Below are 25,792 nucleotides of genomic sequence, written 5' to 3'. Positions count from 1 at the left end.
ATGCATCTCAGTGTATGTTCAATGCATCTCAATGTGTGTCCAAAATGGCACCCTATACGTCCTGGTCAAAAGTTGTGCAGTATAAAAGGAATAGGGTATCAGTTGACACATCCCTCAGCAATGATAGGAAGCAGAAGAAAACAACACATCAACCTTCCCATGCTAATCCAATGGGTCTTGACCTTGTGACTGTTTGTCCCAGCTTTAAATGACAGCCCAGTCTCATATGGTTGGATATTTTTAGGTTTATTTTCAGCAGGGAAATCTTTTTAAAACTGACTTTTGAGAAGGGGGTTGTTGGGCTGCTTTGGACCACTGGTTAATTTGGAAATGCTTCATATCACAGAACAAGGGGACGAAGTTAGTAAGTAGTGTATATATTTATACAAATCTTTGTTCAAAATGTGACAATCTACCATTCCTATCCCACAACCCTCCGCGGGCTGGCTAGAATGACTTGTAGAGGCGTTGAGCAGTTTTGGTGATGTGATGACATGGGCTGGGTGCTGGATAAACGCACTGAATAGAAAAACAGCTGACTTCAAGTGCCTTGGAGAAAAAAAATCAGATTTTTTTTAACTGGGCGAAAACAGTTTACTTCAGCGTAACTTGCTAACGTTAGTTGATACAAGCAATCGTTCTGTTTTGGCTTTTGTCTAAATTACCAGAAAAATAACAAGTGTCAAGCTAATTAATCAAGTCCGTAGCCAGCGCTAACTAGCGAAAATGTACACGCTGCAGATTGGAAGGGACTCTGGTAGTTTTGGGGAACTTTGTACGAGTTTCTCACATTGCATTGATGTCTCCTTTGTTTGAGTTATGCTTCCAAGAAAGAAAAGTACAAACGAAGCGTCGAAACCAGCCGAGGTACGTGGGAAATATGTGAAGGAGACATCACCACTCCTGAAAAGTAAGTTGGCTAAATTCGCTAGTTTGTTATCTAGCCAAATTGTATTGGTCACATACACATATTTAGCAGATGTCATTGAGGGTGTAGCGTAATGCGGGTGTAGCGTAATGCGGGTGGGTATAATTTGTGGAACATTTCAACAGGAATCTTCCAAAAACTTCGTAAAGGACAAGGTTGCCAACAAACAACGCATAAAGTAGCGTGAACAATTCACCTAACATTAGCTAAATAACTGCCGAATATGCATCAACTCATCACGTAGTTTATTCTTAATGTTTGTCCATAGGCTACCAGAGTGAGGACAGACATTTTTTCGGAATAAACATGGCGAGTGAGAAACGTAATTAATTAGCCCACTCCCTACCCGGTATCGTATTCTGTCGCTATACCATTTTGTATGCGTTGTTTGTTGGCAACCGTGTAATTTACGAAGTTTTTGGAACTGATTCCTGTTGGAAAGTAACACACATTATACCCACCAGCGAAATGACTGTGTTCCTGTCTCCAGCAGTGCAGAAATATCTCACAATTCACAACAAACAATACACACATCTAAAAGTAAAATAATGGAATTAAGAAATATATAAACATTAGGACGAGCAATGTCGGAATGGCATAGACTAAAATACAGTAACTTATACATATGAAATGAGTAACCGGGTGGGAGCCGGCTAGTGCTAGCAATGTCTCTTCGTAAAAACACGTTGTTTTTTTTTAACAATTCACACGTTTTAGGTCATATGATACCCAAGTATAACACATTTGGTTAAACGGTATTCTACTATCTAATAGTTATTGTGGCTTTTGCATGGCTGACTAGCGTCTAGCTTGCTAGCGTTAGCCAAAGTTGAGATATGTAGCTAGCTCTGGTCCATAGCGTTACATGCGTCTATTGAACCTTCTTCTCAAAGTCCTGTATCTCTACATCCATCCATCCATTGTGGATTCCCCCCTGATTTTGTTATGTGACAGGCTTCCATTTACTTTCGTTACCCACCAATGTAAAGATATTGCTGGAGTGTTGACTAACCTTTTTGTTTCTGTATGCGCTAAATATCCATAGCATAGTTAGCTAGCCATCTAAATGTCAAAATATGGTTTGTTGTGCTACATGCTAACTACCTAGCTAAGTTATTATGACCTGTAGAATAGATGTAGTCTGATTCAGTGTTATTTTCAGTGTAGAGAACATGAACATATTCCTGGAAGGTTGCAATATTTTTTTTAATCAGATTTGGTGTATTGGTAAGTTAATTTTATTTATTTAACCGGGTAGGCCAGTTGAGAACAAGTTGTCATTTACAACTGCGACCAGGCCAAGATAAAGCAGAGCAGTTCGACACATTCAACAACAGTTACACATGGAATAAACAAAACAGACATTCAATGATACAGTTGAAGAAAATCTATATACAATGTGTGCAAATGAGGTAAGGCAATAAATGGGCCATGGTGGCGAAGTAATTACAATATATTGTAGAATACCCAGTCAGCCATCTTTTGGACGATAGTTAGTAGCATCCTTTGTCTTGACATACACGTGTTGGTTCTGTTTCAGAGCTCATGCCCTCATTCATCCGACATGGACCCACTATCCCCAGACGCACCGAGGTCCCTCTGCCAGAGCCTGGCCCAGGACCTTCATCCCATCCCGTGGGACCTGAGCCTGTGTTGGCCGGCAACAAGAGCTTCCTACGTTCCCCTGTGCGGAGGCCACCCCACGAGGCGGCTCTGCGGGGACGCCATCGGATGTCAGCCCCTCCGTACCTACCTGGAAGCCTGGGGGATATAACCCAGGAGTACGGAGGCTCCTCACAGTCCTTCCTCACAGACGTGAGCGCCATGTCTGAGAATGCGGATGCTGGGCTCTACTATCCCCTGACTCCGGAGCCTTACTACGACAGCCAGCAGCAGCAGAGACTCCCTCGGCCACATCAGCACCTCAGAGCCCCTGATCACTTACATGAGGACAATGGATACTATGAACATCAAAGCCTACCACCACCACAACACACTCCCCCGGCCCCCAACAGACCGGCAGCAGGTAAAACATAAAAATGTCTTACTCAAGTCAATATCCGTAGTCATAATAGTCAAATCAGTTGAACCAATTTAATATTGACGAAATGTCTTATAAGGACTTGTTAATTAGATAGCATGGTAGTTTAGTTAACAAGAACAAAATGATGACAAAGGCTTGGAATTGTCTTTAGAATGTGAGTTATAATGCTATGAAGGTGGTGCTGGTAGGGCTCTACACTTGTGCACTATGAGCCTTGGTCAAAAGTAGTGGCCTAACAAATTTTATTAGTCACATGCACCAAATGTGAAATGCTTATGAGCCCTTAACCAACAATGCAGTACGATTAAGAAATACAAGTAACAAGTTATTAAAGAGCAGCAGTAGAATAATAACAGCGAGGCTATATACCAGGGGGTACTGGTACAGAGTCGATGTGGAGGCTATATACCAGGGGGTACTGGTACAGAGTCGATGTGCGGGGGCACCGGTTAGTCGAGGTAATATGTACATGTAGGTAGGGGTACAGGTTAGTCGAGGTAATATGTACATGTAGGTAGAGTTGGGGCTTTATAGGTGAACTGGTGCCAGTAGGGAGGTACCCTTGCTTATTGGATGTGGTGACTAGGCTACATATCCACAGCGTCATTCCTGGACTGCCGCTCCTCCGTGTGAGAATGAATGCGTTGGCTACGGCGCTATAGTGTAACCAGTTAAACACATCTGAGGAACCGTTGTTAAAATAAGTGTTTGTTGCTACTGTGTTTCCGGCTGCTCAACGAGCAAATCCTTGTTTTTAGTTTAGATAGAGCCTTAAGCGAAAGGGGCGGTGTCGGTTCAATACACTTCACTTTTTGTATCTTCAAAAACAGTCTCACTACAAACTAGTTATTTGCAGATGGGAGTGGGACTGCCTCAAGTCATCTGTTGCCTATTACTTGTCTTCTCTGTGTTAAACACATTTGTATTTTTTTTATTTCACCTTTATTTATCTAGGTAGGCTAGTTGAGAACAAGTTCTCATTTGCAACTGCGACCTGGCCAAGATAAAGCATAGCAGTGTGAACAGACAACAACACAGAGTTACACATGGAGTAAACAATAAACAAGTCAATAACATGGTAGAAAAAAAAGAGAATCTATATACAATGTGTGCAAAAGGCATGAGGTAGGCAATAAATCGAATAATTACAATTTAGCAGATTAACACTGGAGTGATAAATCATCAGATGATCATGTGCAAGTAGAGATACTGGTGTGCAAAAGAGCCTCACATGACATTTATACACACGTTACTTCAATAGACTCTAGAATGTGAGTCTTGATGTAAATTCCCACTGGTGCATCAGGGGGGACGTTGGTGGTGTTGTCAGTGTAGAGAACATGGACACATTCCTGCTAGAGCTGCCCTGGCCCTGCTAGAGCTGCCCTGGCCCTGCTAGAGCTGCCCTGGTCCTGCTAGAGCTGCCTTAGTCAACTGTAAGTGCTGTTATTGTGAAGTGGAAACATCTAAGAGTAATGACTCAGCCTCAAAGTGGTAGGTCACACATGTTCACAGAACGAGACCGCTGCGTGCTAAAGCGCGGGAAAATCGTCTGTGCTCAGTTGTAACGCTCACTATCGAGTTCCGAACTGCTTCTGGAAGCAACGTCAGCACAAGAACTGTTCGTTGGGAGCTTCATGAAATGGGTTTCCATGGCCGAGCAGCCGCACACAAGCCTAAGATCACCATGCACAATGCCGAGCGTCGGCTGGAGTGGTGTAAAGCTCACCGCCATTGGACTCTGGAGCAGTGGAAACACATTCTCTGGAGTGATGAATCACGCTTCACCATCTGGCAGTCAGACGGACGATTCTGGGTTTGGCGGATGCCAGGAGAATGCTACTTGCCCTAATGCGTAGTGCTAACTGTAAAGTTTGGTGGAGGAATAATGGTCTGGGGCTGTTTTTCATGGTTTGGGCTAGTCCCCTTAGTTCCAGTGAAGGGAAATCTTAACGCTACAGCATACAATGACATTCTAGACGATTCTGTGCTTCCAACTTTGTGGCAACAGTTTGGGGAAGACCCTTTCCTGTTTCAACATGACCATGCACAAAGCGAGGTCCGTACAGAAATGGTTTGTCGATCGGTGTGTATAAACTTGACTGGCCTGTACAGAGCCCTGACCTCAACCTCCCATCGAACACCTTTGGGATGAATTGGAACGCCGACTGCAAGCCAGGTGTCCACATAATTTTGGTAATGTAGTGTATAAATGGTGGGCCAACGTGGGCTCTGGCCTATGCTTCCAACAATCCAATGGGTTTTTTGTGTGGAGAGGCGTGCACGCTTCAGGAGAAAGGACAGACATAAGCTCTGTTTGAATTTGAGCTCAGATTTCTGCCTCGGCCTTCCTGTCCATTGAATAAATGTACTCTCCCATTTCCTACCATTCATCAAGAGAAGTGGGTAACACATCACTCTGTGTGGGAGGGAGGGAGGGAGGGATCAGTGTGTGTGTGTGTGTGGTGTGTGTGTGTGTGTGTGAGGGAGTAGTATATCTAGGATCAGCAACAACGCTGTGTTTAGTGTTTGTACAATTGGTGTGTCAGAATGTCTGTTTTAAATAGGAGTGGATGTGTTTACTCTATAAATGGATGCTGTCCCCAGAGGACATGATTCCTCCTCCTATAAATGGATGCTGTCCCCAGAGGACACGATTCCTCCCCCTATAAATGGATGCTGTCCCCTACTCTTTCCTCATAGAGACATAGTGTATATAATAGTAAAGAATAGACTAGAACAGACATGCAGACACCCTAGATGAGAGGCTGACAGCAGCACAGGGTCAGGTATGGGTCAGGCAATGATAGTTGGCTATAGCCGTACCAGGGCCTGGCAGGTTTTACTACAGGACGGTACCAGGGCCTGGCAACAGGTTTTACTACAGGACGGTACCAGGGCCTGGCAGCAGGTTTTACTACAGGACGGTACCAGGGCCTGGCGGCAGGTTTTACTACAGGACGGTACCAGGGCCTGGCGGCAGGTTTTACTACAGGACGGTACCAGGGCCTGGCAGCAGGTTTTACTACAGGACGGTACCAGGGCCTGGCAGCAGGTTTTACTACAGGACGGTACCAGGGCCTGGCGGCAGGTTTTACTACAGGACGGTACCAGGGCCTGGCGGCAGGTTTTACTACAGGACGGTACCAGGGCCTGGCAACAGGTTTTACTACAGGACGGTACCAGGGCCTGGCGGCAGGTTTTACTACAGGACGGTACCAGGGCCTGGCGGCAGGTTTTACTACAGGACGGTACCAGGGCCTGGCGGCAGGTTTTACTACAGGACGGTACCAGGGCCTGGCGGCAGGTTTTACTACAGGACGGTACCAGGGCCTGGCGGCAGGTTTTACTACAGGACGGTACCAGGGCCTGGCGGCAGGTTTTACTACAGGACGGTACCAGGGCCTGGCGGCAGGTTTTACTACAGGACGGTACCAGGGCCTGGCGGCAGGTTTTACTACAGGACGGTACCAGGGCCTGGCGGCAGGTTTTACTACAGGACGGTACCAGGGCCTGGCGGCAGGTTTTACTACAGGACGGTACCAGGGCCTGGCGGCAGGTTTTACTACAGGACGGTACCAGGGCCTGGCGGCAGGTTTTACTACAGGACGGTACCAGGGCCTGGCGGCAGGTTTTACTACAGGACGGTACCAGGGCCTGGCAGCAGGTTTTACTACAGGACGGTACCAGGGCCTGGCAGCAGGTTTTACTACAGGACGGTACCAGGGCCTGGCAGCAGGTTTTACTACAGGACGGTACCAGGGCCTGGCAGCAGGTTTTACTACAGGACGGTACCAGGGCCTGGCAGCAGGTTTTACTACAGGACGGTACCAGGGCCTGGCAGCAGGTTTTACTACAGGATACTTGAAGGTTTAGGGTTTTTAAGGGTATGTCCCAAGTGGCACCCTATTCCCATGGGGCTCTTGACAAAAGTAGTGCACTACATAGGGAATAGGGTGCCATTTGGGACACGACCCATTTGTTTGACCGGCCAGCCATCCTCTGAAGGTTTAAGGTATCGAACTCCTCCCCTCAGGTATCGGTCGAATGCAGGCCAAGTCTCTGGGGAACCTGTCCAGTCTGAGCTGTGAAGACCACTCCCTGCCCTGTGGTTGGACGGTAGACTGGACCATTAGAGGCAGGAAGTACTACATCGACCACAACACCAACACCACCCACTGGTCCCACCCCCTGGAGAGGGAGGGTCTGCCCCCTGGCTGGGAGAAGGTGGAGTCGGCTGAGTTTGGACCCTACTACGTAGACCACCTCAACAAGGGGGCTCAGTATAGACACCCCTGTGCTCCTAGGTAGGCTGTAGAGACAGAGATACTCTACCCCTGTGCTCCTAGGTAGACTGTAGAGACAGAGATACTCTACCCCTGTGCTCCTAGGTAGGCTGTAGAGACAGAGATACTCCACCCCTGTGCCCGTTGGTAGACTGTAGAGACAGAGATACTCCACCCCTGTGCTCCTAGGTAGACTGTAGAGACAGAGATACTCCACCCCTGTGCCCCTAGGTAGACTGTAGAGACAGAGATACTCCACCCCTGTGCCCCTAGGTAGACTGTAGAGACAGAGATACTCCACCCCTGTGCCCCTAGGTAGACTGTAGAGACAGATACTCCACCCCTGTGTCCCTAGGTAGCGTTTTAGAGAGACAGAGATACACGGTGTAAGATAAAGTTTCCCTTTGACACTGATCTCGGGTCAGTTTGTCATTTTTGTCACTAATGGTTAGGATTGGAGCAGGGGACACCTATCCCAGATCTGTACCTAAGGGAAACTCACACTGGCACACATTTGGTATTCAGTCATTTTAAAAAGTGAGACTTTTTTCAGTCAATTTTATTCTGCTATTGTAACTTGACTCCTAGCCTCTGCCAATACTACACTGAACAAGAATATAAACGCAACATGTAAAGTGTAGGTCCCATTTTTCATGAGATTAAATAAATGATCCCAGAAATGTTCCATACACACAAAAAGCTTATTTCTCTCAAATGTATTGCACAAATTTGTTTCCATCCCTGTTAGTGAGCATTTCTCCTTTGCCAAGATAAACCATCTACCTGACAGGTGTGGCATATCAAGAAGCTGATTAAACAGTATGATCATTACACAGGTGCACCTTGTGCTAGGGACAAAAGGGCCACTCTCAAATGTGCTGTTTGTTACATGTAACATGTACATCTTTGACATGTAACACAATGCCAAAGATGTCTCAAGTTGAGGGAGAGCGCATTTGGCATGCTGACTGCAGGAATGTCCACCAGAACTGTTAAGCCGCTTTAGAGAATTTTTAGAGAATTTTGCAGTACGTCCAACTGGCCTCACAACCGCAGACCACGTGTAACCATGCCAGTCCAGGACCTCTACATCTGTATTTTTCATCTGCGGTATGGTCTGAGACCAGACACCCGGACAGCTAATTAAACTGTGGGTTTGCACAATCAAAGAATTTCTGCACAAACTGTCAGAAACCGTCTCAGGGAAGCTCATCTGCGTTCTCGTCGTCCTCACCAGGGTCTTGACCCGACTGTAGTTCTGCATTGTAACTGACTTCAGTGAGAAAATGCTCACATTTCATGGCCATTGGCACGCTGGAGAAGTGTCCTCTTTATGGATGAATCCACATTTCAACTGTACCGGGCAGATGGTAGACGGTGTGTATGGTGTTGTGTGGGCGAGTGGTTTGCTGATAACATTGTGAACAGAGTGACCCATGGTGGCAGTGAGGTTATGGTATGGGCAGGCATAAACTACAGACAACAAGCTCAATTGCATTTTATCGACGGCAATTTGAATTCACAGATACCGTGACGAGATCCTGAGGCCCATTGTCGTGCCATTCATCCGCTGCCATCACCTCATGTGTTCAGCATGATAATGCACAGCCCCATGTCGCAAGGATGTGTACACAATTCCTGGAAGCTGAAAATGTCCCAGTTCTTCCATGGCTTGCATACTCACCAGACACGTCACCTACTCAGCATGTTTGGGATGCTCTGGATAACCATGTATGACAGAGCATTACAGTTCCCGCCAATATCCAGCAACTTCACACCGTGGGACACCATTCCACAGGCCACAATCAACAGCCTGATCAACTCTATGTGAAGGAGATGTGTCGTGCTGCATGAGGCAAATGGTGGTCACACCAGATACTGACTAGTTTTCTGATCAACTCCCCTAATGTACATTAATGTTTATTTTTTTATCAGTGACCAACAGATGTATATCTGTATTCCCAGTCATGTAAAATCCATAGATTAGGGCCTAATGAATTTATTTAATTGACTGATTTCCTTTTTATATAAACTAACTCGGTAAAATGTTTGTAATTGTTTTGTTTTTTCTTCATTGTAACTGTACAATCCCCTCCTTCTATTCCAGTGTTCCTCACTATGACCAGCCCACTCCGGTTGTACACTGACACATAATTCATTTGTAGTCCTTTTTAAAAACAAGAAGGGAATACATTTTAAAATATATTTATAATTCTATTATTTGGACTTTTCCCATTTCCAGCGTGCTCCAATATGACCAGCCCCCTCCTGTTGTATACCAGCCTCGCCCAGCAGAGCGGGACCATCCAGTGCTGGTACCAGCCAACCCATACCACACGGCAGAGATCCCTGACTGGCTACAGGTGTATGCCCGCGCCCTGCTCAAGTTAGTAAAATCGTTTAAAAAAAACGGTATTGGAGACATCTTGCTGTTTTGGAGACGGCGGTGCATTTCTAGCAAAGAGATTTGCAACAGCTAATTAACGGTAAAATAAGTGATTTTTTTTAAGATGCTTAGGTAGCCTGCTAAAATAGTTTCCAGATCTACACTAGCTCTGTCGTGTCTCCAGTTTTGTTTTATATTTTACCATTGTGACATGCAGCCATGTTTGTTGTCAAATACAATCTGTCTTCCCTTCTGCTCCAGGTATGACCACATCCTGAAGTGGGAGCTGTTCCAGCTGGTGGATCTGGACACGTACCAGGGCATGTTGAAGCTGCTCTTCATGAAGGAACTGGAGCGCATCGTCAAGTCCTACGAGGCCTACCGTCAGGCCCTGCTGTCTGAGCTGGACCAAAGGAAACCCAGGCAGCAGTGCTACACCCAGGAGCAGCCAGGCAAGAACTTCACAGGGAACATGTGAATTAGGTCACATTCACTAAGAAGCAAACAAGACAAAATGGTGGTGTGGGGGGGGGGGGGGGGCCTACCTGAATTTGTCCAATATCTTTGTTCCTAAATGGGTTGCTACAGTGTGCACTAATGAATATGACCCTGAACTGACTGGACAGAGGAATGGAGCCTGTGGCTAGCTGGACCTGGGACTCTTTCTACATTGTTCATATGAAGTTGTCTGATCCATTGTCCCGCCCCGTCTGAGGTTTCTATGGTAAGGGAGCTCCGCCCATCGGTGGTTTCTATGGTAAGGGAGCTCCGCCCATCGGTGGTTTCTATGGTAAGGGAGCTCCGCCCATCGGTGGTTTCTATGGTAAGGGAGCTCCGCCCATCGGTGGTTTCTATGGTAAGGGAGCTCCGCCCATCGGTGGTTTCTATGGTAAGGGAGCTCCGCCCATCGGTGGTTTCTATGGTAAGGGAGCTCCGCCCATCGGTGGTTTCTATGGTAAGGGAGCTCCGCCCATCGGTGGTTTCTATGGTAAGGGAGCTCCGCCCATCGGTGGTTTCTATGGTAAGGGAGCTCCGCCCATCGGTGGTTTCTATGGTAAGGGAGCTCCGCCCATCGGTGGTTTCTATGGTAAGGGAGCTCCGCCCATCGGTGGTTTCTATGGTAAGGGAGCTCCGCCCATCGGTGGTTTCTATGGTAAGGGAGCTCCGCCCATCGGTGGTTTCTATGGTAAGGGAGCTCCGCCCATCGGTGGTTTCTATGGTAAGGGAGCTCCGCCCATCGGTGGTTTCTATGGTAAGGGAGCTCCGCCCATCGGTGGTTTCTATGGTAAGGGAGCTCCGCCCATCGGTGGTTTCTATGGTAAGGGAGCTCCGCCCATCGGTGGTTTCTATGGTAAGGGAGCTCCGCCCATCGGTGGTTTCTATGGTAAGGGAGCTCCGCCCATCGGTGGTTTCTATGGTAAGGGAGCTCCGCCCATCGGTGGTTTCTATGGTAAGGGAGCTCCGCCCATCGGTGGTTTCTATGGTAAGGGAGCTCCGCCCATCGGTGGTTTCTATGGTAAGGGAGCTCCGCCCATCGGTGGTTTCTATGGTAAGGGAGCTCCGCCCATCGGTGGTTTCTATGGTAAGGGAGCTCCGCCCATCGGTGGTTTCTATGGTAAGGGAGCTCCGCCCATAGGTGGTTTCTATGGTAAGGGAGCTCCGCCCTCTTGAGGTTTCTACAACAAGGAAGTCCGCCCCTTTGAAGGTCAGGGTTAATCTCTTTATGATTGACCTCCTTATTGCCGCCGCCTCTTCACCAAACGTATGTTGTCTCCCGTTATATCAGCCAAATGTCCAGATGCTGCTCACATCATGTGGCTACTCAGGCCTCTCTCCCTTCGTGATGATTCAGGACCAGTGATGAGAGAACATCACTGCTCCAATGAAGACAGACTAGAAAAATGATTCTCCAGCTGGAGAGAGAAATGTGTTTATACTGAAGTCGCTTACAGCAAATGTCATCTGAGAACTGGGTCGTGTTCATTAGGCAACAAATGGAAGAACGGACTGAAACATGGCGGGACTACCGGAACTTAAGGAACCATTTTGTTTTTCCGTTTTCAAAAAGTTTTGCTACAGTGTTCCCCACTGAACACGGCCCTGGGTTGTTGTATGGAATCTGTTATTTTTATAAAGACTGAAGATGATCACAGGGTCTTAAAGACCTGTTTGAATGTCCATAAGTATCTATAAGATTTACAGACTGTCTTTTCCCTCACAGGAACAGCACAATGCCTGTTTTTATATTGCGCTTTGTAAAATGATTGCTACTCTGTCACTTTTATTTCTCCCTAAGTTGGGAGAGAAGGACTGGCAGCTTCACCTTTTTTATAAATTTATGTTTCCAGATAAACATTTATGGAGCAGAATGTATCATTGTATTTATTTGTCAGCATTTGTAGCCCCTAAAACTGAAGATTTCTTTAACAATAAAAATGTGACGCATTGTTTTTTTTTAACTTCATTATTATTTTTAATAAGACAATCCTCTAAAACGTGTAATTGCCTTGCACAAGAAATATACATTTTGGTTATTACATATTTTATTTTTAAGACTTGAAATTGTTGGATAAAGCATCATATTTGATGCAGTTGTGACTCTAGGCTCTCTGCATCACTATACATCAGGAATATCCTTATTATCATGGCATCTGTGTATTTAAGAAGACACACTGGGCCCTGGTCCAAAGAAGTGCACTATGAAGGGAATAGGGTGCCATTTGGTATAGTTAATATACAATGGAAAGTATTCAGACCCCTTGACTTACTCCACATTTTGTTACCTTACAGCCTTATTCTAAAATGGATGACGTTTTTTTTTCCCTCATTCTACACAATACCAAATAATGAGACAAGGCAAAAACAGGTTTGACTTTTTTTTATTTTTTTTAACTGAAATATCATATTTACGTAAGTATTCAGACCTTTTACTCAGTACTTTGTTGGACACTCAAGTACATTCAGAGACTTGTTCCCGAAGCCACTCCTGTGCTGTGGGACCTTTATATAGACAGATGTGTGCCTTTCCAAATCATGTACAAATCAATTGAATTTACCACAAGTGGACTCCAATCAAGTTGTAGAAACATCTCAAGGATGATCAATGTAAACAGGATGCACCTGAGCTCAATTTAGAGTCTCATAGTAAAGGGTCTGAATACTTGTGTAAATAAGTTATTTCTGTTTCTTTATTTTTAATAAACTTGCAAACATTTCTAAAAACCTGTTTTTGCTTTGTCATTATATGGTATTGTTTGTAGGTTGATGAGGAAACAAATGTATTTATTCCATTTTAGAATAAGGCTGTAACTTAAAATGTGGAGAAAGTCCAGGACTCTGAATGCTCTGTAAATCACTAATGGTTCAGATGACTTACCTTTTCCAAACAACTGAAATGCATTTTCCTCTGTATGCAGATGGACTCTGGCTACGTCCCACATGACACCCTATCCCCTAGTGCACTAATCCCATAGGGTTAGTATAAAGTAGAGCACTATGTAGGGAATAGGGTGCCATTTGGGATAAAACCGCCGATAACTGGTTATTTTCTTGTTGTGGATTTTGTAATGCCTTGTTTTTAATGGACTGATATTGCCTCGGCTCTGTTCTTGGGGTGACCGTCGCTACTAAGCGACGTAAGAACGGCTAGCTCCAACCCCTCGGTTCAGAATGACGTCACCGTACGGCTAGCTCCAACCCCTCGGTTCAGAATGACGTCACCGTACGGCTAGCTCCAACCCCTCGGTTCTGAATGACGTCACCATACGGCTAGCTCCAACCCCTCGGTTCAGAATGACGTCACCGTACGGCTAGCTCCAACCCCTCGGTTCTGAATGACGTCACCATACGGCTAGCTCCAACCCATCGGTTCAGAATGACGTCACCGTACGGCTAGCTCCAACCACTCGGTTCAGAATGACGTCACCATACGGCTAGCTCCAACCCCTCGGTTCAGAATGACGTCACCGTACGGCTAGCTCCCAACCCCTCGGTTCAGAATGACGTCACCGTACCAACCCATCGGTTCAGAATGACGTCACCGTACGGCTAGCTCCAACCCATCGGTTCAGAATGACGTCACCGTACGGCTAGCTCCAACCCATCGGTTCAGAATGACGTCACCGTACGGCTAGCTCCAACCCCTCGGTTCTGAATGACGTCACCGTACGGCTAGCTCCAACCCCTCGGTTCTGAATGACGTCACCGTACGGCTAGCTCCAACCCCTCGGTTCAGAATGACGTCACCGTACGGCTAGCTCCAACCCATCGGTTCAGAATGAAGTCGCCGTACCAACCCATCGGTTCAGAATGACGTCACCGTACGGCTAGCTCCAACCCCTCGGTTCAGAATGACGTCACCGTACGGCTAGCTCCATCCCCTCGGTTCAGAATGACGTCGCCGTACCAACCCATCGGTTCAGAATGACGTCGCCGTACGGCTAGCTCCAACCCATCGGTTCAGAATGACGTCACCATACGGCTGGTATTTAACCCTTTATGGAGTGCAGATCCAGGACAAACACAATCTGCTGTGAAAAAAATTATAATATTAGTTTCAAGCCTGTGAAGAGGGCCTAAAAATTTGACTTTTTGCCTTCAAAACCCCTAACTATATAGCTACTCCTCAAACGATCCACACAAACCTCTTATTGGCTGTTGTCATTTACTATTCTGTTCTTGTTATTATTGGCTTTCGGAAAAGAAACTATCAATAAATAATTTAATCCTAGTTAGGAGATGATCATGGTTTCATTGCAGGTTGCAGTTCCTCCCCTTCCTGTTTCGGGCACGCGCCCAGATGTGCGGCAGAACATTTGACGTTCTCCTTTCATTATTCAATCACTGTCTATATTGAAGCTCAGACAACAGAGACGGTTTCTCTCCCATTTTAATAAAAAAATGATGACGATGACTTGTTGTGAATGGTGACGTTACATTATACTGTAGTGTGGAAGACCATGAGGAAGAAACCACTTGGATGCTGCTGTGTGTTTGTCTGGTGTCTGTCCTAAATGGCACCTGAATCCTATGGACCCTGGTCGAAAGTAGTGCACTATAAAGAGAATAGGGGGGCCATTTTGGACTCAGACCAGGGCTAGCGTGTTCATGGCTCTCTCTGGGAGATTGTTACAGTACAAACCTCTTTGGTCAGACTTTTTATAGACATCCTGCTTGACACGTAACCATAACAACCTTACAGGTTACATAAAACATAGCAACAACTAAATTGCCCCCCCTGAAAAATAAGCTGTTTATATTTTTGCGTATACAATAACTTTCATCGATGATCCTTCAACTGTAGTAATACACATGAATAGTTGTTTTCTTATCAAATTTAACACAATCTACACATTTGAACAGTCCACCAAGCCCACTGATATATTGTTTGCATAAACACGAAAAAGCGTTCCCAACAATAACACAACCACTACTGGTTAACGAGTACAAGCTGTTTGGGAGACAGTGTGGCTTTTCAGAAGGGTATACCGCACAGCAGAATCAAGGAGTTAGCCAGATAACTTGCCTGAATAATTTAAAATATACTTTATATTACTTAGACTATACCCATTTCAAGGTCATCTTCCTAACTGACACCAACAACCAAAAACACATACTGTATTAGATTTTCTTTGAATCAAGGAAATCCACAGTTATTTCTGTTTGTTTATCAAAGTCCCTGGTTAACTCATTGATCCTGTGTTGTCGTACACCCCTCTGGTTCTTTACCGTGCCGTAGTGCAGATAGACAGATAGACGCCTATGGTCATTGTCACAGTGGCATGACATTGACCATGGGAGTTGATAAGACCGCACAGATGGATCTGGGACCAGCCTAGTAAGAAGGGGAGGGGAAGATATTTCTCAAACCAGGTTTCTCAGATTAATGACCAGTACAGTACTTCTAGAACTCATTCTGATTCTGAATGTTCCACTGCTATACCATTCAATGTGAACCAACAACATCCCAGCTAGCACATTTGGTTCTTTGGAAAAGTTGTGGGAACCTACGTTTTTGATTTCCCATTGGTTCTGGGAACGTGCCCATAAGTTTCATGACCTGTAAAACGGAACGTTTTTTTAAACGTTCTGAGAACGGAAGTGACATTTTTGCCTGTTCTGGGAATGTACATTTTTATGTGGCGGGGAGGTTCTGAGAACGTTTTACTATGTTTCCAGGGAGGTTCTGAGAACGTTTTACTATGGTTCCAGGGAGGTTCTGAGAACGTTTTACTGTGGTTCCAGGGAGGTTCTGAGAACGTTTTACTATGGTTCCAGGGAGGTTCTGAGAACGTTTTACTGTGGTTCCAGGGAGGTTCTGAGAATGTTTTACTATGGTTCCCTGAAAGTTTTCCTGGGAGGTTTTATTAACCTTATGAGAATGGAAATTATAGGTTATTTGAAGGTAATTAAATAACGTTCTGACAACATGTTTCAATAAGACTTTTAATAATACTGCTAGCTTGGGTTAACTGTTTTTGTTGTGGCACGGCATCAGTGAGATTTTAACCTATGATTTTCTATTGTCTATCCGTGGAATTAGTCCACTGCGCCACAAGGATGGAGCTAGCATGCCATGTTTTTTTAACTCATACAAAGCTGTTAATTTGAGTGTATTCAAACAGACCCCATTTCAAAACAAACAAGCACTCATTAAGATCAGGTGTGGCCAATTAGTAGGCGTGGCCAACACCCCTGAACACACTTAACAAGATAGAGGGGAGAGTTTTGTTGACGCAGAGAACGGAATGTATAGGTTTTTAAATAACATTCTTATAATGTACTTTGAACGTTACTAATGTTTTATTGTGTTTTTTATGGAAACGTTCTGAGAACATAAGTTTAAATAGAATCATGAGGAAACCCGTAGAAAATGTTATGCTGGGCCTCCCAACTGGCGCAGTGGTTCGAGTCCAGGCTCTGGCGGCGCACAATTGTCACCCGGGTTAGGGGAGGTTTGGCCGGCAGGGATGTTCTTGTCTCATCGCGCACTAGCGACTCCTGTGGCGGGCGGGGCGCAATGCACGCTGACACGGTCACCACAGGTATACAGTGTTTCCTCCAACACATTGGTGCGGCTGGCTTTTCGGGTTAAGCGAGCAGTGTGTCAAGAAGCAGTGAGGCTTGGTTGGGTTGTGTTTCGGAGGACACACGGCTCTAGACCTTCACCTCTCCCGAGTCCGTACGGGAGTTGCAGCGATGGGACAAGACTGTAACTACCAATTGGATACCATGAAAAATAGGTATAAAAAATATAATAATGTAATGCTGATTTAATGACATTCACACATAGGAAAATAGGGTTCTGGTTATGTGCTAGCTGGATATCCTGCACCATTCCCAGAACACTGAAGGTTTTATGCGAAATAACTAGGACAAGACAACGCTCTCACCAAGATCTAAGAAACATATGGTTCTCAGACCGTTATGTGCTAGCTGGGAATGGTCTCACTCTTCTTTCTGTACAATGGACTAACATCTATTCCACCCAGCCGTCACTATCTACTAACATCTATTACCTCACTATCTACTAACATCTATTCCACCCAGCCCTCACTATCTACTAACATCTATTACCTCACTATCTACTACATCTATTCCACCCAGCCCTCACTATCTACTAACATCTATTACCTCACTATCTACTACATCTATTCCACCCAGCCCTCACTATCTACTAACATATATTACCTCACTATCTACTAACATCTATTACCTCACTATCTACTAACATCTATTACCTCACTATCTACTAACTTCTATTACCTCACTATCTACTAACATCTATTACCTCAATATCTACTAAAATCTATTACCTCAATATCTACTAAAATCTATTACCTCAATATCTACTAAAATCTATTACCTCAATATCTACTAAAATCTATTACCTCAATATCTACTAACATCTATTACCTCACTATTGACTACATCTATTCCCCCTAGCCCTCATTATCTCCTAACATCTATTACCTCACTATCTACTAACATCTCTTACCCCCAGCCCTCACTATCTACTAACATATATTACCTCACTATCTACTACATCTCTTACCCCCAGCCCTCACTATCTACTACATCTATTCCCCCCCAGCCTTCATTATCCAGTTTAAAAGATCATAATTTATTTACCAAACTGTTCAAGAAGCAGACAACTGTAGTGAAACTGTTTATAATGTTTTACATTTCTCTGTCTACCTCTAACTAAGTCACAACCTACTCACTTAGCTAGCCAATCACAACCTACTCACCTAGCAAGCCCGTCACAATCTACTCACCCAGCCAGTCCATCACAACCTACTTACCCAGCCAGCCCATCACAACCTACTCACCCAGCCAGCCAATCACAACCTACTCACCTAGCCAGCCAATCACAACCTACTCACCCAGCCAGCCAATCACAACCTACTCACCCAGCCAGCCAGTCACAACCTACTCACCCAGCCAGCCAGTCACAACCTACTCACCTAGCCAGCCAATCACAACCTACTCACCTAGCCAGCCAATCACAACCTACTCACCTAGCCAGCCAATCACAACCTACTCACCTAGCCAGGCAATCACAACCTACTCACCTAGCCAGGCAATCACAACCTACTCACCCAGCCAGCCCATGTCTACTAAACTACCCAGTGACTTACTCTTAATCTCATCCCCGGTAGTCAATTCTGTTCCAGGCTAAATGTGTGACGATAGAGACACCATAGGCTATATCGGCCCGATTCAGAGAACATGGACTTAAGTCAGCATTTTTTATTTTTAAGTCAACTTATCTCAAGTCTGAATATAGGGCCCTATTTGAATATGTGTGTATGACACTCTGACATCATGGACACAGACTAAGGGAGCACAGACAGCTCACCCCACCTCCCCCAAACCAAAACATGTGTGAGGGGGTTTGTTTTATAGACCACAGACAATGGATGATTGTGTTCTGCCCAACAAGTGGTATCATTATGCAGCAGGTGTGCGAGTGCTGTCGTAGCTATATGAAACTGTAGTTGCATGACATTGGCACGCAGTACCTATATTACAAAAACAAAACAAAGTGCGAGGTCAAGTACAAGCCCTAAACATGTGAATTGTCAAGAAATATAGCGCACTGAAGTTAAGCTTGGAGAGCCTAAAATGGTAGATACTGATTATTTACCATGCTGACAAAAATAGGTATATTTAAACAAAGTCTTTGTACGTGTCCCTAATGACATCCTATTCCCTACAGAGCACACTGGGCTCCTGAGTGGCACAGTGGTCTAAGGCACTGCATCTCAGTGCTAGAGGCGTCACTACAGTCCCTGGTTCGATTCCAGACTGTATCACAGTTGGGGCGGCGCACAATTGGCCCAGTGTCGTAAGAGTTTGGCCTCGTTGTTAAAAAATAATTTGTTCTTAACTGACTTACCTAGTAAAATAAAATGACTTTTAACCAGAGCACTGTGGGCCCAGGTAAAAGAAAAAAGTAGTGAACTATATAGGGAAGAGGTGCCATTTGGGACACAACCATTGGCTTTCAAACATGGAATCATTTCCTTATAGAGAAACAGCACTTAACCTGATAAAACATGAAAATCAATATACACGGACCACCGTTCTGTTATAGGTCAGAGGTCAATTTGATTTAAACTTCTCCTCAATGGCATACTCAAGGAAATCTTCCGTTCGTGAAATCAGAAGCATTGTCTTCCGACAGATAACATTCTAAAGCGACGGCGATGAACTGTCAGGGCTGACGGCCGTCATGCTATCTCACGTAACACAATGAATTCCGCAGTTAACTGTAACTTACTGCACCTCGGTCCAAAACAAACTGCTGATAGGAAGTTGCATGTGGAGTGTGATCTGTACACCTCCTGTCCTGCGTGTATTTACAGATGTCTTTCTTACAGACATATAGAAAAGGTTGAATGTGGTTTGTGAAAGACAATGATATGTGAAATACCCATTATTTTTTGAAGGCAATGGGACAAGCAAACCAGTTCAAAGGGAGATTGTTGCCACTACCTCTGGGACATTACATTGTCCACATTTAGATTTAAAATAGTGAATGCTTCACTGGACTGTTCCAGCCAATACCATAGTAAAAGAGTGTCCAACGGGTGAGGATGCCTCCCCCTCCTCCCCCCCTCTCTATCCATCATGCTACTGAAGAGATACCCAGCAGTCCCTGCTGTGCTCTGGCCAATCAGGTCACCAGGTCAGTTCCTCTTCCTGGTGGGTTCCTCAGGGGTCTTAATCGTCTCTCCAGGGGCCTGGGGGCCAGGGAACGCATGGTGGTACAGGTGCCTGTGACTGGCTGCAGCGGTATACAGCTTATATAGAGCCTGGAAATGCGAATAGGAGAGGAGAGGGGAAAAGAGGAGAGAGGGGTCGTCACTATCTGGCTAAAAAAGAGGGGTGGAATTCTACATATTAACCATTGTCAGAATGCTAAAGATCATTTGTTTCAAATGTGCAATATGGCGAAATACAGAAAGGGTACATCCTAGGTCAAATGTAGACTTATACAGAGCCTGAACAACAGCAGAGCAAGAGGGTGTATTTGGGACTTTAACCATTATTGGAATGCTAAAGATAGCTAGGAAAACATACCATAGTCCTACACTGACACAACTCCTCCCCCAGTGTACATACCTCATTTGTGCTTCCCTGTTGCAAAACATAGAGCGAAAAGAAGGAAAAAAACACAGTCTTAGACAAATAATAAAAAATATCAAGTGTAATATAAATATGAACATGTTATAAATACTATAGACACTATGTTCTGGGATTTACTATGATCTTCTATGTAGAAGAACCTCTTACAGTATTATAGACACAATGTCCTGGGATTTACTATGATCTTCTATGTAGAAGAACCCCTTACAGTATTATAGACACAATGACCTGGGATTTCCTATGATCTTCTATGTAGAAGAAGCCCTTACAGTATTATAGACACAATGACCTGGGATTTCCTATGATCTTCTATGTAGAAGAACCCCTTACAGTAGTATAGACACTATGACCTGGGATTTACTATGATCTTCTATGTAGAAGAACCCCTTACAGTATTATAGACACAATGACCTGGGATTTCCTATGATCTTCTATGTAGAAGAAGCCCTTACAGTATTATAGACACAATGACCTGGGATTTCCTATGATCTTCTATGTAGAAGAAGCCCTTACAGTAGTATAGACACAATGACCTGGGATTTCCTATGATCTTCTATGTAGAAGAAGCCCTTACAGTATTATAGACACAATGACCTGGGATTTCCTATGGTCTTCTATGTAGAAGAAGCCCTTACAGTATTATAGACACAATGACCTGGGATTTCCTATGGTCTTCTATGTAGAAGAAGCCCCTACCTTCTAACAACTCTTGTATAGCTTGTGAGTGTTATAGAAATGTTATACTAATTTGTAGCTCCAACCATTCGGACTCTACAGACTTTTCTGCAAAAAGACCCGGCCCCCGAGACCCTTCGGGATCCGCCCTTGTCACACAACCCTCTCTAGCTCAGCCACCAGTAATCACATAGACTAATTGTTGGTATCTACGGATGCAGATGAAATAGATTAATCCAATGGTACAAACCAATCACACAATGTTTAAAAAAAGTGGTTAGGAGTCCAAAATGCGCCGCCGTTATGGTGAGACTCATTTGGTTAAGGTACACATTTATAAGGTAACGCCGTAGAGTACATGGTCATGAAATAAAATACAGAGTCGACTCAATTAGAGGTGAAGTAAAGTGACAATGTCCTAAAATGGACACCTTATCCATTTTTGACACACTGAACTTTCCCCTTGATACAGATCTAGGATCAGCTTCCTTTCCCTCAATTGTAACTTTAACCATTAGTGGGGAAACTTCTACACTGAACCAAGATCAGGGTCTAGGCGCAACTTCACGCTACTCCTCCTGGTCATACATAAAGTAGGTTCTGGGACTTACCTGGTCCCAGAGGGCTCCAGCCACCTGGTCGATGACCTGGCCCAGCTCTCGGTACTCCCCAGAGTAGCGTATATAGGCCCAGGTACACAGGGTGATCAGCGCCAGGCCCAGAATCATATTACACACGCTGGCGATGATGTCCACCCCCACGAAGCCTGTGATGCCCGCCACCACATACATGCTGAAGATGACCACGAACAGCGTGGCCGGGGTGCGGGCGGCGTGGAATATGTTCTTGGAGTCGTTGTGCTTGATGTACTGAACGAACACCTCGTCCACCTGAAACAAGGTTGGTTAAGTTTAGGGTTGCAAAATTAAAGTAAATGTCCAGGTTTTTCCAGAAATCCAGGAATCAGGAAGGAATAAGCAGGAAAATCTGCAATCCTTCAACCAGGATTTTTGGAAAAGCTGGGAATTCTGGGAAAGCAACCCTAGTTAAGGTGATTGGTTCCACTTCCCAACTAGCACATTTGGTTCCTTGGAAGTTGTAGGAACGTACGTTTTTGGTTTCTCATTGGTTCTGGGAACGAAAGACATTGCCTGACGGGTAAAACTGAACGTTTTTTAAACATTCTGAGAACGGTAGTGAAAACTTCGCCTGTTCTGGGAACATACATTTTTAGGTTGCAGGGAGGTTCTGAGAACAATTTTCTATGGTTCCAGGGAGGTTCTGAGAACGTTTTACTATGGTTCCAGGGAGGTTCTGACAACGTTTTACTATGTTTCCAGGGAGGTTCTGAGAACGTTTTACTATGGTTCCAGGGAGGTTCTGAGAACGTTTTACTATGTTTCCGGGGAGGTTCTGAGAACGTTTTACTATGGTTCCCTGAACGTTTTCCTGGGATTAACGTTCTGAGAAGATAGTTAAATAATGTTCTGAGAACTTTTAATAACACTGCTAGCGTAGGTTAACTGATTTAAACTCCAAGCACAGATAAAACATTAAAACACATTTCTTTTTTATTGTGGCATGGCGTCAGTGAGATTCAAGACTATGATCTTCTGTTCTCTATCCATGGAATGAGTCCTCTGCGCCACCAGGATGGAGCTAGCTTGCAATCTTTTTCTTATTCATACAAATTTTAGTCTATTCAAACAGACCCCATTTCAAAGGAAAACAAGCACTCATTAAGATGAGGTGTGACCAACGCACTTGAACACGCTTAAAAATATAGAGGATAGAGAGAGTTTTGTTGCTGCTGAGAACAGAATATAACTGGGTATCTTGCAACAAATATACATAGGACAACCATGCTTTCACCAAGGTCTAAGAAAAATATGGTTCTCAGAATGTTATGTGCTAGCTGGGTTGCCACATGCCAAATATGTATTTATCGGGCGGGTTCAGGGCACAGATTAATGTCACGCCCTGACCTTAGAGATCCTATTTATGTCTCTATTTTGGTTGGTCAGGGTGTGATTTGGGGTGGGCATTCTATGTTTTTGTTCTATGTTGTCTATTTTTATGTGTTTGGCCGGGTGTGGTTCTCAATCAGAGGCAGCTGTCTATCGTTGTCTCTGATTGAGAACCATACTTAGGTAGCCTTTTCCCACCTGTGTTTTGTGGGTAGTTGTTTTCTGTTTTTGTGTCTGCACCAGACAGAACTGTTTCGCTTTCGTTCTCCTGTTTGTTGTTTTTGTTCGATTTGGTTTTTGGATTAAATCATGAACACTTTAAACGCTGCACCTTGGTCCACTCTTCCTTCAGCCTACGAGAATCGTTACAATTAAGCATAGTCCTTAGTCCAGGATTAGGCTTAATCTATGTCCGGGATACCGCCCCTCAATGTTAATGTATTCAGGTTGATTGTTTGAAGTGGTGAATGAAGCAGAAGTGACTCAGACATACACTCTCGTAATGAGGTAGCCTTACTTCTTTGAGACTTGAAAATCAGTGTCACCTGACTCTCGACCCAAGAGGGAATTTTCCAAATTGGGCTAACGGTTAAGAAAGATATTGGTTTCCCGAGCCGGGAGACAACGGTGACGTACTTCTCCCTCCAGCTGTAGCAGGTAGCGTCGACTGAACTCCTCCCCTCCCATCTTCTTGACCCCTCGGAACACCTGGAGGGCTTCCCCTCTGATGTCACTCTGTCTGGCCTGGAGCTCTGCCGGAGCCAGGAAGGGCCGGTCCCCACCACACACCTGGAGAGGCAGGGAGGGTTATTAGATACCTTCACCATAGTGTGATAATAGAGCAGTGGTTCTCCAACCTCAACTCGGGGAACCCCCAGACCTTTCACAACATTGTATTGTAGCCCTGAACTAGCTCACCTGGTTAACCTAGTCAAGGAACTTGATGATTAGTTGACAAGTTGAATCAGGTGTTCTAGCTCTGTGATTGATCCAATACATGGAACGGCTGGGTGTCCCTCGAGGAGAGGTTTGAAAAATGGCTGAAAAAGAGTATTCACTCTTCAGGAGAACGACTATTGGCCCGGGGGGAATGACTATTGGCCGGGGGGGAATGACTATTGGCCGGGGGGGAATGACTGTTGGCCGGGGGGGGGGAATGACTATTGGCCGGGGGGGAATGACTATTGGCCGGGGGGGAATGACTATTGGCCGGGGGGGAATGACTATTGGCCGGGGGGGAATGACTATTGGCCGGGGGGGGAATGACTATTGGCCGGGGGGAATGATTATTGGCCGGGGGGGAATGACTATTGGCCGGGGGGAAGGACAACTGTTGGCCGGGGGGGACAACGATGACGACTATTGGCTGGGGGGGACGACGACTATTGGCCGGGGGGGGGGGGGGTCAAAAACATTTCTGGATCTGGGAGGGACACCAGTAGCTCTCAGTAGGTCTCAGTAGGAAGGCAGCAGCGTTAGAATTGGAGGTAAGTATTGAAACAACCATGCCTTCTTACAGTACCTGCTCCATCTTCTTGTTGTACAGGTCCCTGGCTGCTGCCACTGCTGCCAGGTTGTTGGCCTCTGCTGTGGCCTGAGGAAAGAGAACAAAACACAACACATGTTATATCTTCATCAGGAATATATATACTGTATATTTGGCTTGTCTGAGCCGGAACGGCTCATAGGAGCAGGGTTCTATCTCCTGTTTCTGTAGTGTGAGGCAGCATGATGAGAACGGCTCATAGGAGCAGGGGTCTATCTCCTGTTTCTGTAGTGTGAGGCAGCTTGATGAGAACGGCTCATAGGAGCAGAGGTCTATCTCCTGTTTCTGTAGTGCGAGGCAGCATGATGAGAACGGCTCATAGGAGCAGGGGTCTATCTCCTGTTTCTGTAGTGCGAGGCAGCATGATGTTCAAGTACCAGCAGCATACCACCCTGCATCCCACTGTTGGTTTGCCTCTGAAGCTAAGCAGAGTTGGTCCCTGTATGAGACCAGATGCTACTGGAAGTGGTGTTGGAGGGCCAGTGGGATGCACTCTTCCCTCTGGTTTAACCCTTTCCTTGTTCCACATTTACCTGGTTAAATAAACACCTACTGGACATGATGTTAACCCTTTCCTTGTTCCACATTTACCTGGTTAAATAAACACCTACTGGACATGATGCTAACCCTTTCCTTGTTCCACATTTTGTTGTGTAACAACTTGACTTCAAAATGGATTACATTCATTGAAAATTAAATACTTTACATTAGTATTCACATCCCTGCTGTTCTATATACATAGACTTGGAATCACTGGCCACTTTAATAATGGAACGCTAGTCACTTTAATAATGGAACGCTAGTCACTTTAATAATGGAACACTAGTCACTTTAATAATGGAACACTAGTCACTTTAATAATGTTTAAATTATGTTACATACTACTTTACACATCTCATATGTATATACTGTATTCTATTCTACTGTATTTTTAGTCAACGCCACTCCGACATTGCTCAATCTAATATTTATATATTTCTTAATTCCAATTATTTTACTTTTACATTTGTGTGTATTGTTGCGAATTGTTAGATACTACTGCACTGTTGGAGCTAGGAACACAAGCATTTCACTACACCCACAATAACATCTGCTAAATATGTGTGTGACCAATAAAATGTGATTTGGATTTGGATTTGCTACAGTGATTACAGTTGTGAGTCTTTCCGGGTAAGTCTCTAAGAGCGATTACAGGTGTGAGTCTTTCTGGGTAATTCTCTAAGAGCGATTACAGCTGTGAGTCTTTCTGGGTGAGTCTCTAAGAGCGATTACAGGTGTGAGTCTTTCTGGGTAATTCTCTAAGAGTG

General features: G+C 44.9%; 2 protein-coding genes across 3 annotated transcripts in view; one reads left to right on the top strand and one right to left on the bottom strand.

The window, feature by feature from the left end:
- The first annotated feature begins 249 nt into the window (after positions 1 to 249).
- sav1 (salvador family WW domain containing protein 1) lies at positions 250 to 10,176 on the top strand. Of its 2 annotated transcripts, XM_055862523.1 has the most exons (6): positions 250 to 364; positions 818 to 910; positions 2,469 to 2,954; positions 7,009 to 7,279; positions 9,501 to 9,644; positions 9,906 to 10,176. In XM_055862523.1, the coding sequence occupies exons 1-6, from the start codon at positions 331 to 333 to the stop codon at positions 10,120 to 10,122; spliced, it is 1,245 nt and encodes a 414-aa protein (XP_055718498.1). In that variant the 5' UTR covers positions 250 to 330; the 3' UTR covers positions 10,123 to 10,176. The 2 variants fall into 2 exon arrangements, with proteins under 2 accessions (XP_055718498.1, XP_055718499.1); XM_055862524.1 differs by lacking the exons at positions 250 to 364; positions 818 to 910 and adding an exon at positions 1,362 to 2,340.
- Positions 10,177 to 14,514: 4,338 nt separating this feature from the next.
- The window catches only part of atl1 (atlastin GTPase 1), a 31,655-nt gene continuing 20,377 nt past the window's right edge, over positions 14,515 to 25,792 (bottom strand). Inside the window, exons 11-15 of the mRNA XM_055862522.1 lie at positions 24,462 to 24,533; positions 23,576 to 23,728; positions 21,584 to 21,862; positions 20,274 to 20,288; positions 14,515 to 19,963 (exon numbers count right to left, since the gene is read on the bottom strand). Of these exons, the coding sequence (XP_055718497.1) occupies positions 19,838 to 19,963; positions 20,274 to 20,288; positions 21,584 to 21,862; positions 23,576 to 23,728; positions 24,462 to 24,533 (645 nt within the window). The 3' untranslated portion in view covers positions 14,515 to 19,837. The remainder of the gene's footprint in view (positions 19,964 to 20,273; positions 20,289 to 21,583; positions 21,863 to 23,575; positions 23,729 to 24,461; positions 24,534 to 25,792) is intronic.

Source organism: Salvelinus fontinalis, chromosome 15 (assembly GCF_029448725.1).
Source record: "Salvelinus fontinalis isolate EN_2023a chromosome 15, ASM2944872v1, whole genome shotgun sequence".
Taxonomy (NCBI): Eukaryota; Metazoa; Chordata; class Actinopteri; order Salmoniformes; family Salmonidae; genus Salvelinus; species Salvelinus fontinalis.
The sequence above is the reverse complement of the archived record's forward strand: the minus strand, read 5'-3'. Positions and strand labels throughout refer to the sequence as shown.

Bases quoted from the DNA above. Each gene is read 5' to 3' on its own strand.
- sav1 (XM_055862523.1), top strand. From the start codon at position 331: ATGCTTCATATCACAGAACAAGGGGACGAAGTTA. The intron at 365-817 runs GTAAGTAGTGTA...CCTTTGTTTGAG, and splicing joins AGAACAAGGGGACGAAGTTA to TTATGCTTCCAAGAAAGAAA. The intron at 2,955-7,008 runs GTAAAACATAAA...TCCTCCCCTCAG, and splicing joins CCCCAACAGACCGGCAGCAG to GTATCGGTCGAATGCAGGCC.